This window comes from Hypomesus transpacificus, chromosome 19 (genome assembly GCF_021917145.1).
Source record: "Hypomesus transpacificus isolate Combined female chromosome 19, fHypTra1, whole genome shotgun sequence".
NCBI lineage: Eukaryota > Metazoa > Chordata > Actinopteri > Osmeriformes > Osmeridae > Hypomesus > Hypomesus transpacificus.
Window position 1 is genome coordinate 1,450,392 of NC_061078.1, and position 14,179 is coordinate 1,464,570.

Here is a 14,179-nt window from a genome sequence, read left to right on the forward strand (position 1 = left end):
GAAATAATCTGAGCAATGTTTGCGGGCTTCACAGCCCTCCCTGCAGTTCAACACCCAACCTGTTGAAACATGAGGGTCTTTTTTTCAGTGTCGAGGGAAAGTATGAAGTTTCGTTTGGAAAGACCGCATTATCCACAACAGTCTAGTGTGCTACTTACAATGTAGGCCTACTGTAGTCTTATGTATGATTCGGCTCAGGCAGAATTATAACAAATGTGCCAAATGTTCTTGGCGTGTTTTGTAAGATCGTGTTTGAGGTATTGGTACAATTACGATACATGAGACAGTTTTTTGTTTGTTTATTTGTTTACTCGTTACTTGAGCACCCTCAATGCAAAAACGTATTATGTACGTTATTGCCTATACACGTACTGTATTGCTGTTTGTTTCTTCAGGGGCTACGAGCAATTATTGATCAGTTAAATTTCAGACGATCACAAGCTTTACTGTTTTATGCTGCGGATCAATCGATTTCTTTATTTAAAATAGGATGGTAGAAGAAACATTGTGAAACCCATGAAACGTTTTTCACCATGCAAACACAGAAGCAGCAAAGCGGTTCACTAAGGATTAGCATACAACTGGCTCAGAATTGCTATTGTAGAACATAGCAGAGGCAAAAGGTATACAATATCTGATATGGACCTCATACTGTATTATAGGATATAAAATGCGTATTAATGGGAAACATGAAAAGTATATCAGCCCAATAGTAATAATAGTGTAAGAAAATATATAAATAAAAAATTGTTTTGTTTAATTATCTTCTATACAAAATAGAATACCTGAGAAAAAAATAAATGAATAAATGTTCAATGACCAACTATAACAACTTTGACACATATTTTAGAAAAAAAAACTTTAAATATCATGGCAACATCAATTGAAAATACAGAGAATAAAATGTAATTGTCTGAGGTTTCAGGGGGAGGTAGCGTGCTTGTATCACAAACATCTCCTCTTTCTTAATTCCAGCCCGATGACATCTCCATACCAGACATGCACCCTGCCATTTACACAATGACCATTAGGTGTTACACCAGCCATTATGGATGGCTCACTCATTCACAATAGCCAAGCCAGAAATGCAGTAATTATTGAGACGACTGATAAATATTTTCTGTTGTTAATTTTCATTAAAATATTTCAACAAAGCTTTTTGCCAAGGCACTGTCACGCACAGCATTGTTAAATCAACATACAAAGATAATTATGGGAGAACCCAACTGTATAGAGTATTGTCGGTTAGATTCAACCTTACAAGCTCAATAAAAACTGCCTGTTTCTGGCAAGGCTAGTGAAAATAGGACTGCAGGGTACCACGGCGACGCACGTCGGTTGTCCAGCAGTGGAAACCACCGCCCAGGGAGTTGGCATGACGAATGTTCACTTTGATGGTTTTTATGCCTGATGGAGGAAAAACCTGTCAATCATCTATCATAACTGTTAGGCAGATGGTATACAGAGCATGTTTTATATGCACACATATACAAGATGGCAGGCAAGTCATAATAATGTATGAACTTACCAAGGTTCTCAAACATTTTTTGAATGGTGTGTTCATTGGCATCCACCATGACCCGTTTCTCCCCCAGCATTAAGACATTCATAGAAAGCCACTTGGAGGACATCCAAAGAGGATGATCTGTGAGGCAGGACAATGTTTATTGTTTACAATGTTACTTTATCACTAATGTGATGTAACATCACTCCATTATAAACAAACCCTCTATCATAGGATGGACTGTAGAACACCTTCATCCCCACTATTCAATGGTTGAAGGGTTTACAGTACAGTATCATATAGGTAACATATATGCATTGATGTATGTAACACATACCATCAGGAATCAGAGGGGTTGGTGGTTTCACAACGGTCCAGCCAGCCTTCTTGAACATATCGACCTAAGACAAACCAGAAAGACGTTAGTGTAACTGGAGGTATTTTCTGCATTCTGTCACTAGGGGGCAGTGTAAGACAAAAATGCAAGTTCAGAAAGCGTTTGCAGCATAGACTGTAATGATGGCAGGTCTATTTTGTCTATCTTTCTCATTTTGTCCCTCATTCATATCCACTCATCTCACCTGGCGACAGGGTCGGTCTGGGTTGGACAGAACCAGCCCTGGCCCAATGATGTTGAAGGTGGCATCGATGTGCATGGGGTTGGGGTCCTTGAACGAGATGATGTGGACATTGTAGTCTGGGGCAAGATGGCGACGCATCCACTCGATTCCCATGTAGTTTGTAACCTTCATATTGGGGAAAAGACATTTGTGAGTAAACAAGGTTTCCTCCAGCGTACAGAGTGAGGCTGTGTTCTGCTTGTGAGTGAATGCAGTGAATCTTCCAGGCCAGGATGTAATTGCGGTAATTAGTGTGTAGTTGGGGCTGCATCGTGAGATTAGACAACACTCGCAGAAGCACAAAGAGACCAGTGAACCTCTTCCCGGTCTAAAAACCAGCACATTATTCCACTGGATTGGAGCTTCACATCAACAGCTGATCTAATTGTGGCCTTGCAAGTGATTTTTCTGAACTAAGAGTAGCTAGCCCTCACAGTTCATAGCAACATGAGAACAGAACATTTAGTCATTTAGCAGACGCTCTTATCCAGAGCAACTTACAGTAAGTACAGGGACATTCCCCCCCAAGGCAAGTAGGGTGAAGTGCCTTGCCCAAGGACACAACGTCATTTTGCACGGCCGGGAATCAAACTGGCAACCTTCATTACTAGCCCGATTCCCAGCCATCTGACTCCCTGAACAGGGAGAGTACCACGTACCTGGCTCCTCTGGACGAACAGATCCCGGCCAGCTCGGATGAAATCAGCAGCATCGAAACAAGGCTCATGCTCAGTGGTCACAAACTTCCCCTGGGCGGCCAGCTTGTGTCTGTCCTCCACCGTTCGGATAGGGTAGTCCTGGATGGAAAACAAAAACAACGGAATGCCTTGAGAAAGGGAAAACATTTCGGGAGTGTCTCTCAAGTGTGGTAACTTCAATGCAATTTATGAATTAATACTGAAATGGTACTGGTTAATACTGAAACAAACGCCATTACTGCCATATGATTTATCCTCTAATGCCGTAAGATTGTATTTTGGGTACTAACAAACTAAGAGAGATTACCTGACGTTAGTTTCCTCCAGGATCACAATGACTCTTATTGAGTGACTTGTTGCTCTTGTAGGTTAGTTATAAGGAAGTTATGTCTTGTACTTGCTGTGAAATTTTTTACTGCTGATTGTTCTTCTACAGGTACAGTCCTGCACCTTTTGTGGTTCATGTTATTTTTAATTTGTAACTTGTATAACTGCACACTCTTATGGGTCTTCCCTTTTGGCACTTGTTTAGTTTTTTCACAATGTATTCTTAATGTTTTGGCTGCTTGCAATGTTTGGGACTACATCGTTGTTATGATCAGTGACCTATGCTCTTTTGTAAAGCTCTCTCTTGGAAGTCGCTTTGGATAAAAGCGTCTGCTAAATGCATAAATGTAAAATGTAAATGTACCTGATCATAGAGGTCGTCAGCCATGGTGGGTTTGGGAGCAGTGGTCCACTTAGCTCCCTTTTTGAAATACTCCTTGATCAGAGGCCTGTAGGCCCGGTACTCGAAGAAGCGTGCTCTCCATGCCATGGGAGCTTCAATAATCTCATTGCCTACAACCATGAGGATGTCCCTGGGCATGGCAGCATACATGCCTGGATAGGAGGGAAAGGGGGGCATAAAACAGTGCATTTCTACTACAGCAAAACTAAATGTAGTTACCTGGGATAGGGAATCATTTGATTTTAAAGATGATTATTTATTTTGCTGTAACAACCACTCACCTGTTGATGTAAAGTCTGGAGTTTTATATTCGAATGACCAGTCAAGGGGTTCTGGCCTCTGAACTGTAACTCCTTCAAGACGAAGAATATTGCACATTTCCTCAATTTCAGCAACAGCTTTCTTCAAGTGGTCCTCAGGAAAGGTTTGGCCCCCATACTTCTGGTAGAAGGGCCAATGCTTCTCGTATGTGTTAGCCTGTCCAAAAAGGTTTTATATGAATTACTTAGGATTCGGTTCATGTAAGTCATTGGCCAAACACACCTGGGAATTCCAACCACTCCCTTTATTAGCCAAACATCTTCCTTTGACACTTTAAAATAGTCATATTTTACTTGTAGTCTTATAGTCGAATGCAAGTAAAAATAAAATGGTATGCAAAAAAACGTTAAACCTTTGAGAAAAGAAAAGTAGGCTTACCTTAACCTCAACGGTGAAGGGGGGCACACGGGCGTTTTCAGCACGACCTACGATGACCTCCTCAAGTGGGTCCCATTCATTGTAGGCACAGACAGGACACTCATGCTGCACAGCCTCAGTAACAACCTCGTCTTCCACCACCATGTGTGGCTGTGCAGCTGAACTTGAGGTGCTCTGGAACGCACCCTGCATCCAACCAGTCACAGCTCGTCCAAGCTGAGAACAGAAACAGATACATGAGTTACACTGCTGAATAATGGGTGATAGCCAGGTCATTTATGAGGCCAGGAAATTAGGATCTTTCTTGCAGGACAGAAACATGAATAGGCTGCAGTTTCACCACTTAACGTTATTTTGGTTAAAAAGTATTTATTGATGTAGGCTAATTGCTGTTATACCTGCATTGAGTCAAATTTTACATGTACACAAACTGCATATAAATTCGATCCTAAATCTAACTAAACAAAAATATCAAATACTGTTCAGGAGTTTAATTAGTTCAATTATAGATTAATTAATTTAATTGTAGTTTCATTTTATTTCTTCTTTTTTTAACAGGACAAATAACTAGTCCAACTGAAGCCCTAAGCTATCCCCAGTTTATAATGTAGCCAATTTTAAATGTCTTGAGTATTGATAAAGTAGATACACAGTGCCTGGCTATGTCACTAACCAAAAGAAAAAGTTTTAAATCAGGAGATTTGGTTAAGAGCCAAGGCACCAGGCTTCCAGTCCGAGCTTCTATCTCTCCAGCCAGATACGATTTCAAGGTTTCTGTTGGCGCATGAGCGCATGTGTCACTGAGTTTGAGAGTTCAGCAGCTGCTGTGCACTGTCACTCAGTCCTAACCTATCCCGCGACAAAAAGCTGACGATTAGATTCTTTTCACTCTTTTTTTATTTATATCTCCAAACTTGGTCTCCTTATTAGAAATGCACGAGTTTGGCAATGTAGATCTTTTGCATTTTACACATAGGGAGGCTATTTCAGGTTGTAATTAGAGGTTGATTCAAAGTTGTAAATTGTAGAGTGGAATTTGTTTTGTTAAATCCATGAAAAAGGAAACGCATTCCACAATTCACTTTAAAACATGTTGACATTGAGCTGTTTCTGTGCACTCTGCATGCGCAGTTTTTTATTCATGTATTTGTTTTTGTAAATTTGGTAAATAAAAGTAATATAACAAATGACATAACTTAATACCAACCATAGCTCCGATCAGGTGGGCTGCCTCAGCGCCCCTGCTACCTCCTCTGAGACACCTGACACGTAGCATCGTCCAACCTGATTATTAAAGTTATTTGATCAATCCTAGAGGCAGCTTCGCGGCAGCTCAACGTCCAACTGTCACTTCTGAGAATGAATGAAGACGCCCCGGTTCAGGCTTAGCTTTATAGCATCGCGTCTTATTGGCCCGCTGTTACAAGTTGTAGAACTAGGGCAACGTGACAGAAGAAAAATGCAGCCTGAAACACTATCCCTTACGACAGCACATTCTTATCGTCTTCACGCGCAATCGCTTCTCCTTCTTGGATTAAGTATGCACATTCAAGTCTCTGGACAAATTTGGCACTGGGTCTGCGTCATCTGCTCGAGACCTGTATTCTCCAAATTGTCAGAAAAGCCGTTGATTTTGATTTAGGCTACACGAAAAAGCCTTTTATTATGCCTACTATATTGAATATTCAGACTAGTCAGACTGAAAACATATATTTCTAAAATATAACGTCAACAACGGTATGTTTTATGTTTTTAAAATGAAATGTAGACTAATTTAAAATGGTTAATTGAATTGTGTAGGCCCTACACGTTGTGTAGCATAATGCATTAGTCTACATTAAAGGGTGGGTAGTGTATGACATTTCATATTGCACACACATTCGCGGTGCAAATGAGTTCAAGTTATCACTGGAAACGTATAACCTCCATACTCACTTTGAATTACAATTTTAGTATTTACTTCATGATAGTAGCCTAGTAGCCATTTTTCGGTTAACCTACGCATCTCAGCACCTGGCAATAGCCTAATTACAAAAGGAAAAAGGTACATTTAAGCTAATAATGGCCTAAGAGTACACTGAGCCGACCTAATCCAAAAGATAGCACCAGCTGTGTGGGGCCACATGTTTCACTGGACTGTGCTCCTATCTTTGTGTTGTGCAAGCATGACCTCATTGACCGCCTATACACGTCAGGTCTGCCTTCAGAAGCCCCAGAGGAGGCTTCAAAGGTCACAGATGGAGGAATGAAAAACGATAGCCTATAGGATTATTTAGTTATTCAGGAAGCACGTTCCTATCCGATGCACAGGTAAACACATCCATAGACATTATCTTTTAATTAGAATCAGAATCAGCTTAATTTGCTATTAGTAAGTTTGCACAATCAAGAAATTGACTAGGCCTATAGCAGGAAGGCACCCTATACAGTAAACACCGATCAACAGCATCAGTCCTAAATGACTGTAGCATACTAATGCAGAGCCATATAAAGTGCTCTTAAACCTGAGTCAAAGGAGTTTGAAAATCCCGTAAGATTAATGGCAGGAAGCTAATACACACTGCCAACCCTGGACATACGCATATCCAGCATCTAAACATGATCTGGGTTACACGTAGGTGCTCCATTGCCGCTAAAGGTTTACGAGGTCTCGTGACCATTTCTACCCTTTAGGCCTTAAACTCCTTCCAGGTTCGACATGTATGTTTTCAACCTTCCTGCTCTGATACATACTGGTTATGGAATAGCTACTCTTCTGAAGAGATGGAAGGAATATTATGCGACCTCTGTGTAGTCTACATGAAGAAATGAATGGGATTTAAAGATACCCTCTCAAATGTGCGACACAATTCTAAATACATACAGGTTAATTGTTTTAGCAAACGCTCCAATCTAAAGCGTTAATCCAGAAATGACATGTGTTTGTAAATATACTATTTATTAGGCCCAATTACACATCAAACTATTGTATCTTAATGTATTCATACATTTCCATTACACATTTGCTCAAATTGCTTTTCAGGGAAACAATCACAGGTTGTCCCAATAAACAACAGGCTCAATGCCCCGCCCTCAAAAAAAACCATCAAACAGTTTCGTCATTTCTAAGCATTCCACAGACCGGAGAATGGCCCATCTGGAGTGCGCCGATTCGCAAAACAGATTCTTATCTTTAGGACCGTGAAATTGACCTATCACAATCGAAAAGATTCGACGCTTATTTAAAATGTACTTGATATCAATGATTTTGGCTAGTCTGGCTATACCGTTTGTTGTTACTAAAATATGTCCTTATTTTTGGAAAGACGTCCTTTATGTTAAAGATTTGTTACGGATACTGGTCAAGTTTGTTTCACGTCGCAGAAGAAAACCTTTATTTTTGGTTCTGGATCGCTTTTTAGAACAAACAGCTTCACATCCAGACAGACCTTTCATTGTGTTTGAAAATAAAACATATTCGTACCGGGACACAGACAAAAATAGCAACAAAGTTGCTAACGCGTTGAAGGCTCATTCCCAACTTAAACCTGGGGATGCAGTTGCACTGTTTATGGGGAACGAACCCGCGTTCATATTTACCTATCTCGCCCTAGCCAAGCTTGCGTGTCCAGTGGCACTTCTAAATCCTAATATTCGTTCTAGATCTCTGCTTCACTGTTTCAGCTGCTGCAGTTCAAAGGTGTTGATTGCAGCCGCAGGTACGTATGCACACGTGCTTTGAACGATCATCTTTTCAAATGGGGCAATAGAAAATAATATTACGCAACTACTTTGGGGGTATCGCTGCAGATGGTCAGATTCTACGGATGTAGAACACATACTGTTGATTGCAAGATTTAGCGCGTTTGATTATTTGCTTGATTTCTACTAAGATCGCATGCTACGTCGCTTAAAAATATGCTAGCCTACTTGCACGTACAGTGGATTTGCTAATTAGGGTGTGATTTAAAGAATTTTGTATGGTAACTTTCAACATAACTTTGAGGACATGACTATGATCTTGTCCGAACAGCTACATCACAATCTCAAATATTAAACCTAAACGTTGTAGGCTATGTCGATGTCCACAAATGCCTTTTTAATGAGATTATACGTGTGTTGTCTGTTAGAATTAAAGGAAGCTGTGCAAGACATACTTCCCTCCCTGAGAGAGCAGGCCGTGTGCGTATACCTGATGGTAAACGAGTGTGACCTAGCTGGAGTCCAGAGCTTGTCTGACAAAGTGGAAAAGGCCTCAGACTCTGCCATTCCTCAGTCACTCAGATCAGACATCACCTTTAAGAGCCCAGCAGTCTACATCTATACTTCTGGGACCACAGGTATGGGAGTGAGGGAAGAGGTCCACCCTGTGCTGTCTTTATCATCCAAACCTCACTCTTACCCCCTTTCTCTGTCTCCCTCTGTCTGTCTTTTTTCCCCTCTCTCTCTCCCTGTCTCTCTATGTCTCTCTATCTCATTGTGGTGTTGCAGGCCTCCCTAAAGCTGCGGTGGTGAATCAGACCCGCCTCTTGGCAGCTCTAGCTGTCCTGGCAGCCAATGGCGTCACCTCAAGTGATGTCATCTACCTCAACCTGCCCCTCTACCACACGGCCGGATTTGTCATCGGCTTCATCGGATCCATCGAGACAGGTGAGCAGTTCTGCTCCACGCACGGAAGAGGGATCAGATATAGGCAGCGAGTGAGGTGCCCCCGTGTGACATGAACCTCCGCACCTCCACCAGGTTGCTGCATTCTCTCATTGCCTCCTTTTGAGAGATTGGGCCTGACTTTGAATGTCCATTGAATTTCACCAGGGCTCTAAAGCCTCAGATTCTGATTATGTTTGTAAGCACGTAACTCCATCCAAGGTGGTATTACTGCAGGCTTGCTGTCTGAGCTTAGCCGGTTTCTTAGTCACACAACACAATAGCTGCACCCAAACCCAAGTCTTGCAGTGTCTGCTGCCCCCAGTCATGCAATATCCCGCCTGCCCAGCCTTGTTGGATCTTCTACCCCCTACCCACCAATTCTAGCCTTGCAGTCAGTTTGGCAGCATCTCCCCCCACCAACCCTCCTTTCCACTCCTGCATTATCTGATTAACAAATACCCCCTTCCCCCTCCTAGTTGGGAAAATGAATGAAAGAGCTTGTTGTAAATGTAATCTGAATGTAAACCACTAATCTGAACAGGTTCTTCACAGCTCTGCGTGCATGGGAGGACTTTTTCCAAGTGGGTTAAAGTTCACAAAATACATTCTGCTCTCAGCGATATTAAACACAGCAATAAAAACAAACCAAATTCAAAACAAACCAAACTGCTTGGCTCATTGCTCTGAGTAACTGGGTCTCTTGTCACAGTTACAAGTTTTTTTTTGAGGGGGATATTTAACCGTACTCAGTGGACAGGAGCCATATTTGAGTAGTGAGCCTTCGCAGAGTAAGATTCAGTGTGTGGACTAGCTGCTGACAATGGGTTTGATAAATACTCTGGGGGTTTTCTACGTTATAGTTTACCATTACTTTAATAACTTATTGCAAACCTGTAATTTTTTGGGGGGGTTTCTCATTTCATGTATAAACTTCATATATCCCCCCCCACACCACCACCACATTTTATGTCAATTTCAGGCTCTACTATCGTACTGCGGAGGAAGTTCTCTGCTTCTCAGTTTTGGGAGGAATGCCGGAAATACAACGTAACGGTCGTCCAGTACATAGGAGAAGTGTTGCGTTACCTCTGCAACACACCTAGGGTAAGCGTCCTCTGTCGCTCACAGAGTTTAAACACATAATGCACACACACACAGGTCGTTGAATATGCCCAAGGTCACAACTGTCTGCAGAGGGGGATTCTGAGGGACTCTCTCGCAAATTGATTGAATTGTCTAAGGTCTCCATCATTGCTGTTTGAAAAGGTGGGTATGCCGAAGCAGAAAAGGGGTAATGGTGAAATAACCCAGGTGATGACATGCCCAGCCTATGGCACTTTTTAATAAATGCAAGCTTAAGCACAGCTTCAACCAGCGTAGGCATGTGAGTCGGGTGTACCAGGCAAGTGTCCCAAGTGTTTCTTCCTGCCCAGAACAGCTGCAGAACACTCCATGTGAACAGCTTGTTCTAAGGGAGCAACCTCCAAGCACTTCCAAATCTGTCCGTTCAGCAGGACAGCACAGCTGGCACTCTGAAATAGTTACGATCATTTCGAGACCGGCTGTATGAAGTTACCTTTATCGACATCCGAACTCGTACTTAATATACTCGGAATCGTATGTAAAGATGAGTGAGATATATGTTGTGGCTAAGTTGGTTTGGTGGATCTTTAATCATATTCATTGGGACGGTCTCCGGGTGTTTTGGAATGTGCCAGGGAGTGATCTAGAGTAACCTAAACATGCTTTCTATGGCCATTGAAATGCTATCTGCATCACAGGGGTCAGGTCTCAGACGACCATGTGACTGGCTCCTTCTCAGTGGGTTTATCTGGCCCAGGTCTGCTACGACACTAGGAATAGCCAGTGGCCTTTACTTAAAAATACCATAGGAATAGGCTATGAAACCGTATCTTTTTCTAGGATTACATTTAAATGGTGATGTTTTTCGAACATTGTAATTGAAATGTCACAGTTGACAATTAGTCTTAAACTACTTACTATGTCATGTATACAATATACAGTAAATATAGCACAAAATCAAATACTTTTGCTATAAAGCTCAAACTTCATTGATTAACAATGAGATGCACTATGTACCGTATTGGATGACATACTGTGATGACATTCTGTGCCTGTGCCCCTACAGAGAGACAACGACAAAGACCACAAGGTTCGACTGGCCATCGGTAACGGCGTGAGGACAGACGTATGGAGAGAGTTTCTGGATCGATTCGGAAACATTGAAGTGCGAGAGTTCTACGCCTCCACAGAAGGAAATGTAGGCTTCGTGAACTACGTGGGAAAAATAGGAGCTGTCGGGCGAGTGAACTTCATTCACAGGGTAAGAACGAATGTTTTTTGTTGTTACTATATTCTTCTTTGTGAGACCATTGTCTTAGTAATTTTCTCCCTGTATTATCATGTAGAAGCTGTTCCCGTACACTCTGATTAAATACGACACCGAGCAAGACGAACCAGTCAGAGACTTCCGAGGGCTGTGTATAGAAGCACCTAGAGGTCAGTTACTCAAGTCAGGTCTGCAGCGGCCTTCTAGAATATCCCCTTGAACTGAGATCTTAACTTTTTAGCTGTGTGAGAGGATGTGGAATGTCATGCATCTGGTAAACCTTCCCACAGGAGAAACCGGACTGCTGGTATCAAAGATCACGGACATCGCTCCCTTTGTTGGCTACGCTAAAAACGAACAGCAGACTGAGAAGAAGAAACTGAGGGATGTTTTGAGGAAAGGAGATCTATATTTCAACAGCGGGGACTTGCTCAAGATCGACAAGGACAATTTTATCTACTTCCAGGACCGAGTAGGGGACACCTTTAGGTGAATATCCGGAGATGCTTGAGTTTGTTTTCCCCCAGGACTCTTTGATTTGATAGCCATTCACAGCTAATGGAGGTCGTATAGTTAACAAAGCTCAAAGTGATTGGTTTAGCTTCTCCTTATATATATACCCAACCTGCATGCTAAAGTGGGGGTATCACATATGAAAGAAAGATTGCTTCAAGCATACAAATTCAAATTGGACCTCACCAGCTTACTCTGTAGCTGTAGGAGACTAGATGTGAGGCCTTGGCAAGACAATTGAATATGTAAACATATTAGAGTCTACTGCAATGCACAAACAGTGTTCAACCTGTAAAATATAAATCGTACACGACTGAAAATATTATATATTTTATATTATATATTAGATATTACCACGTGATGCATAAAATAAGAAAAGCTAAAACATGACATTAAAAGCTGTTTGGAACTGTATTTACAGGAACACATTTTTTTTATAATAATTACTGAGTCTTCCTCGGTTCACCTTCCTCTTCAACCTGGTTGAGACCACTCCTCACGTGGTGTGTGGTAGAAGTGATTGTCATTTAACAGTCCTTTTTGTCCATATGAACGACTGTCCCAGACTAATGTCTGGGTGACCAGTGACAAAGGGGTTCAAATATTCAGGTCTCTGCCAATACAGCCCTACATGTCTTTCAATTTATTCAGTATTAATAGTCTCTGAAATATTCCAGGATTGTAGTCTTGCTACGTGGGAGTTTAGGTCAGATGGCTGAGTGATTAGGGAATTTTAATCAGAAGGTTGCCGGTTCGATTCCATGCCGTGGAGTGTCCCTGTACTTACTGTAAGTCGCTCTGGATAAGAGCGAATGTAAATATAATATAAATATGAGCTCTGTTTGTTCTCAGGTGGAAAGGAGAGAATGTAGCCACGACAGAAGTAGCAGACATTCTTACCATGATTGAGTTTGTTGGAGAGGCCAATGTCTATGGGATTGAAGTACCAGGTAAGGGGTTTCTGGTTGTGTCTCCATAGATGCTAATCCCTGAGATTTGGCCTGCCTGTTAGACTGAAAATGTCATTTTTGTTTTTCAAGGCCATGAAGGGAGAATAGGAATGGCTGCCATCACTGTGAAGAACAACACTCAGTTTGAAGGCGGAAAATTGTTTAATCATGTCTCAAGCTACCTTCCATCTTATGCACGCCCACGATTCATCAGGATTCAGGTAAAAGAAGGATTAGGCAGACTCAGTATAATGTAATGCATATCATAAAATAATTTGAATTAAATATAACTTGTAGTTGGCTTCATAAATTGAGCAACTGTGTGTGTGTGTGTGTGTGTGTGTTTGTTTCTGTCCTCCAGAATGCAGTGGAGGTAACCGGCACCTTTAAACAGATGAAGTTGAGGTTAGTGAAGGAAGGCTTCGACCCAGCATGCATGCAGGACCCTCTGTTTGTCCTGGAGGAGAGAGAGAGTAGCTACATCCCTCTGACCGCCCAGGTCTACCTCTCCATAGTGTCAGGCAAGTTCAAGCTGTGAGACACTGTTCCAGGAAACTCCTATGGAACCACAAGGCCCTTTGGTTCTTTGCAATGGGTTGATCAAAGTTACTGATTGTGACAGGCTATAGTGTGCATCTGTAGAATCGCTGGTTTACTGGCAGTTTGTATTACCAGTTGGTAGCCGTTGGTTACCAGTGCTGTATCAGTTTGTGTTCGGATACAGAGAACCATCAGACAAAATCCATGGTGACTGTTGTTAACGTTTTATACATTCAATAAAATGTGTTGGATGTTTGGTCAGACTAACACACCTGGTGCCAAAAGGACCAATTTAATTGCAGCATATTAATCTGTTAAATATACTGTATTTCTTTTATGTAGATCTGATGATGTTATGTAAGTAACATAGATTATATTCAGCTCAGGGATTAGACCTTATAGACGTAAGGTTAGGATTCTTATCATTTTCTTGTAATTCTAGTGTCATGGGAGGAAAGACAGAGCGTTATTACTTACAGTAGACTTGACTGTAGTGAATATTTGGGGTATTTTGGTTGTCTTCAAATGTTATTTGACTAACCCGTTTATTTAAATGCATGCATGCATAACTGTACTCCAATATTTTCAGGAAAGGCATAGCTAATAATATATTTTTAAATAGTCCAACACATTAGAAAAGTTATTTAAATTGGAGAACATTTTAGATTATTGACTAGGAACAAAGTAGAAAGTGACCAGTTGAATCGGGATTCAAATGTCTGTATGATGGATGATGACGATGATGATGATGATGATAAATAATGAATAGAATTATCCTTATTAAAGGTTTCACATGGAAAAAAAAGTTATTGTTTGTGTCATTGCTCAAGTAAATATAGGTTGGGGGTGCTACAGTCCGACAGTCTATTGAACAAGAGGTAGCAACCTCTAGTTCAAAGCCACAAGGTGGTGACAAATATCTGTGCTTCACACGGAGAAGAACTAT

General features: G+C 41.4%; 2 protein-coding genes across 2 annotated transcripts; one reads left to right on the forward strand and one right to left on the reverse strand.

Annotated features, from left to right (window-relative positions):
• Positions 1–447: 447 nt before the first annotated feature.
• Positions 448–5,631, reverse strand: gatm (glycine amidinotransferase (L-arginine:glycine amidinotransferase)). The gene is made up of 9 exons (XM_047042717.1): positions 5,459–5,631; positions 4,252–4,467; positions 3,834–4,029; positions 3,514–3,704; positions 2,784–2,921; positions 2,086–2,250; positions 1,842–1,905; positions 1,529–1,645; positions 448–1,407 (listed from the first exon to the last, which is right to left on the reverse strand). Exons 1-9 carry the CDS (start codon positions 5,525–5,527, stop codon positions 1,295–1,297), a joined length of 1,269 nt encoding a protein of 422 aa, XP_046898673.1. The 5' UTR covers positions 5,528–5,631; the 3' UTR covers positions 448–1,294.
• Positions 5,632–7,342: 1,711 nt separating this feature from the next.
• On the forward strand, positions 7,343–14,020 carry zgc:158482 (uncharacterized protein LOC100009650 homolog). Its single transcript, XM_047042761.1, has 10 exons — positions 7,343–7,949; positions 8,361–8,570; positions 8,722–8,880; positions 9,860–9,984; positions 11,030–11,224; positions 11,310–11,400; positions 11,521–11,719; positions 12,596–12,693; positions 12,784–12,914; positions 13,055–14,020. The coding sequence occupies exons 1-10, from the start codon at positions 7,478–7,480 to the stop codon at positions 13,229–13,231; spliced, it is 1,857 nt and encodes a 618-aa protein (XP_046898717.1). The 5' UTR covers positions 7,343–7,477; the 3' UTR covers positions 13,232–14,020.
• Positions 14,021–14,179: the final 159 nt, after the last annotated feature.

Coding starts and splice junctions, on each gene's coding strand:
- gatm (XM_047042717.1), bottom strand. CDS start 5,527: ATGCTACGTGTCAGGTGTCTCAGAGGAGGTAGCAGGGGCGCTGAGGCA. Junction 3,705..3,833: donor TCCAGACTTTACATCAACAG/GTGAGTGGTTGT, acceptor CCTCCTATCCAG/GCATGTATGCTGCCATGCCC. Junction 2,251..2,783: donor TGTTCGTCCAGAGGAGCCAG/GTACGTGGTACT, acceptor CCCAATATGAAG/GTTACAAACTACATGGGAAT.
- zgc:158482 (XM_047042761.1), top strand. CDS start 7,478: ATGTACTTGATATCAATGATTTTGGCTAGTCTGGCTATACCGTTTGTT. Junction 8,571..8,721: donor CTATACTTCTGGGACCACAG/GTATGGGAGTGA, acceptor GTGGTGTTGCAG/GCCTCCCTAAAGCTGCGGTG. Junction 12,694..12,783: donor CTATGGGATTGAAGTACCAG/GTAAGGGGTTTC, acceptor TTGTTTTTCAAG/GCCATGAAGGGAGAATAGGA.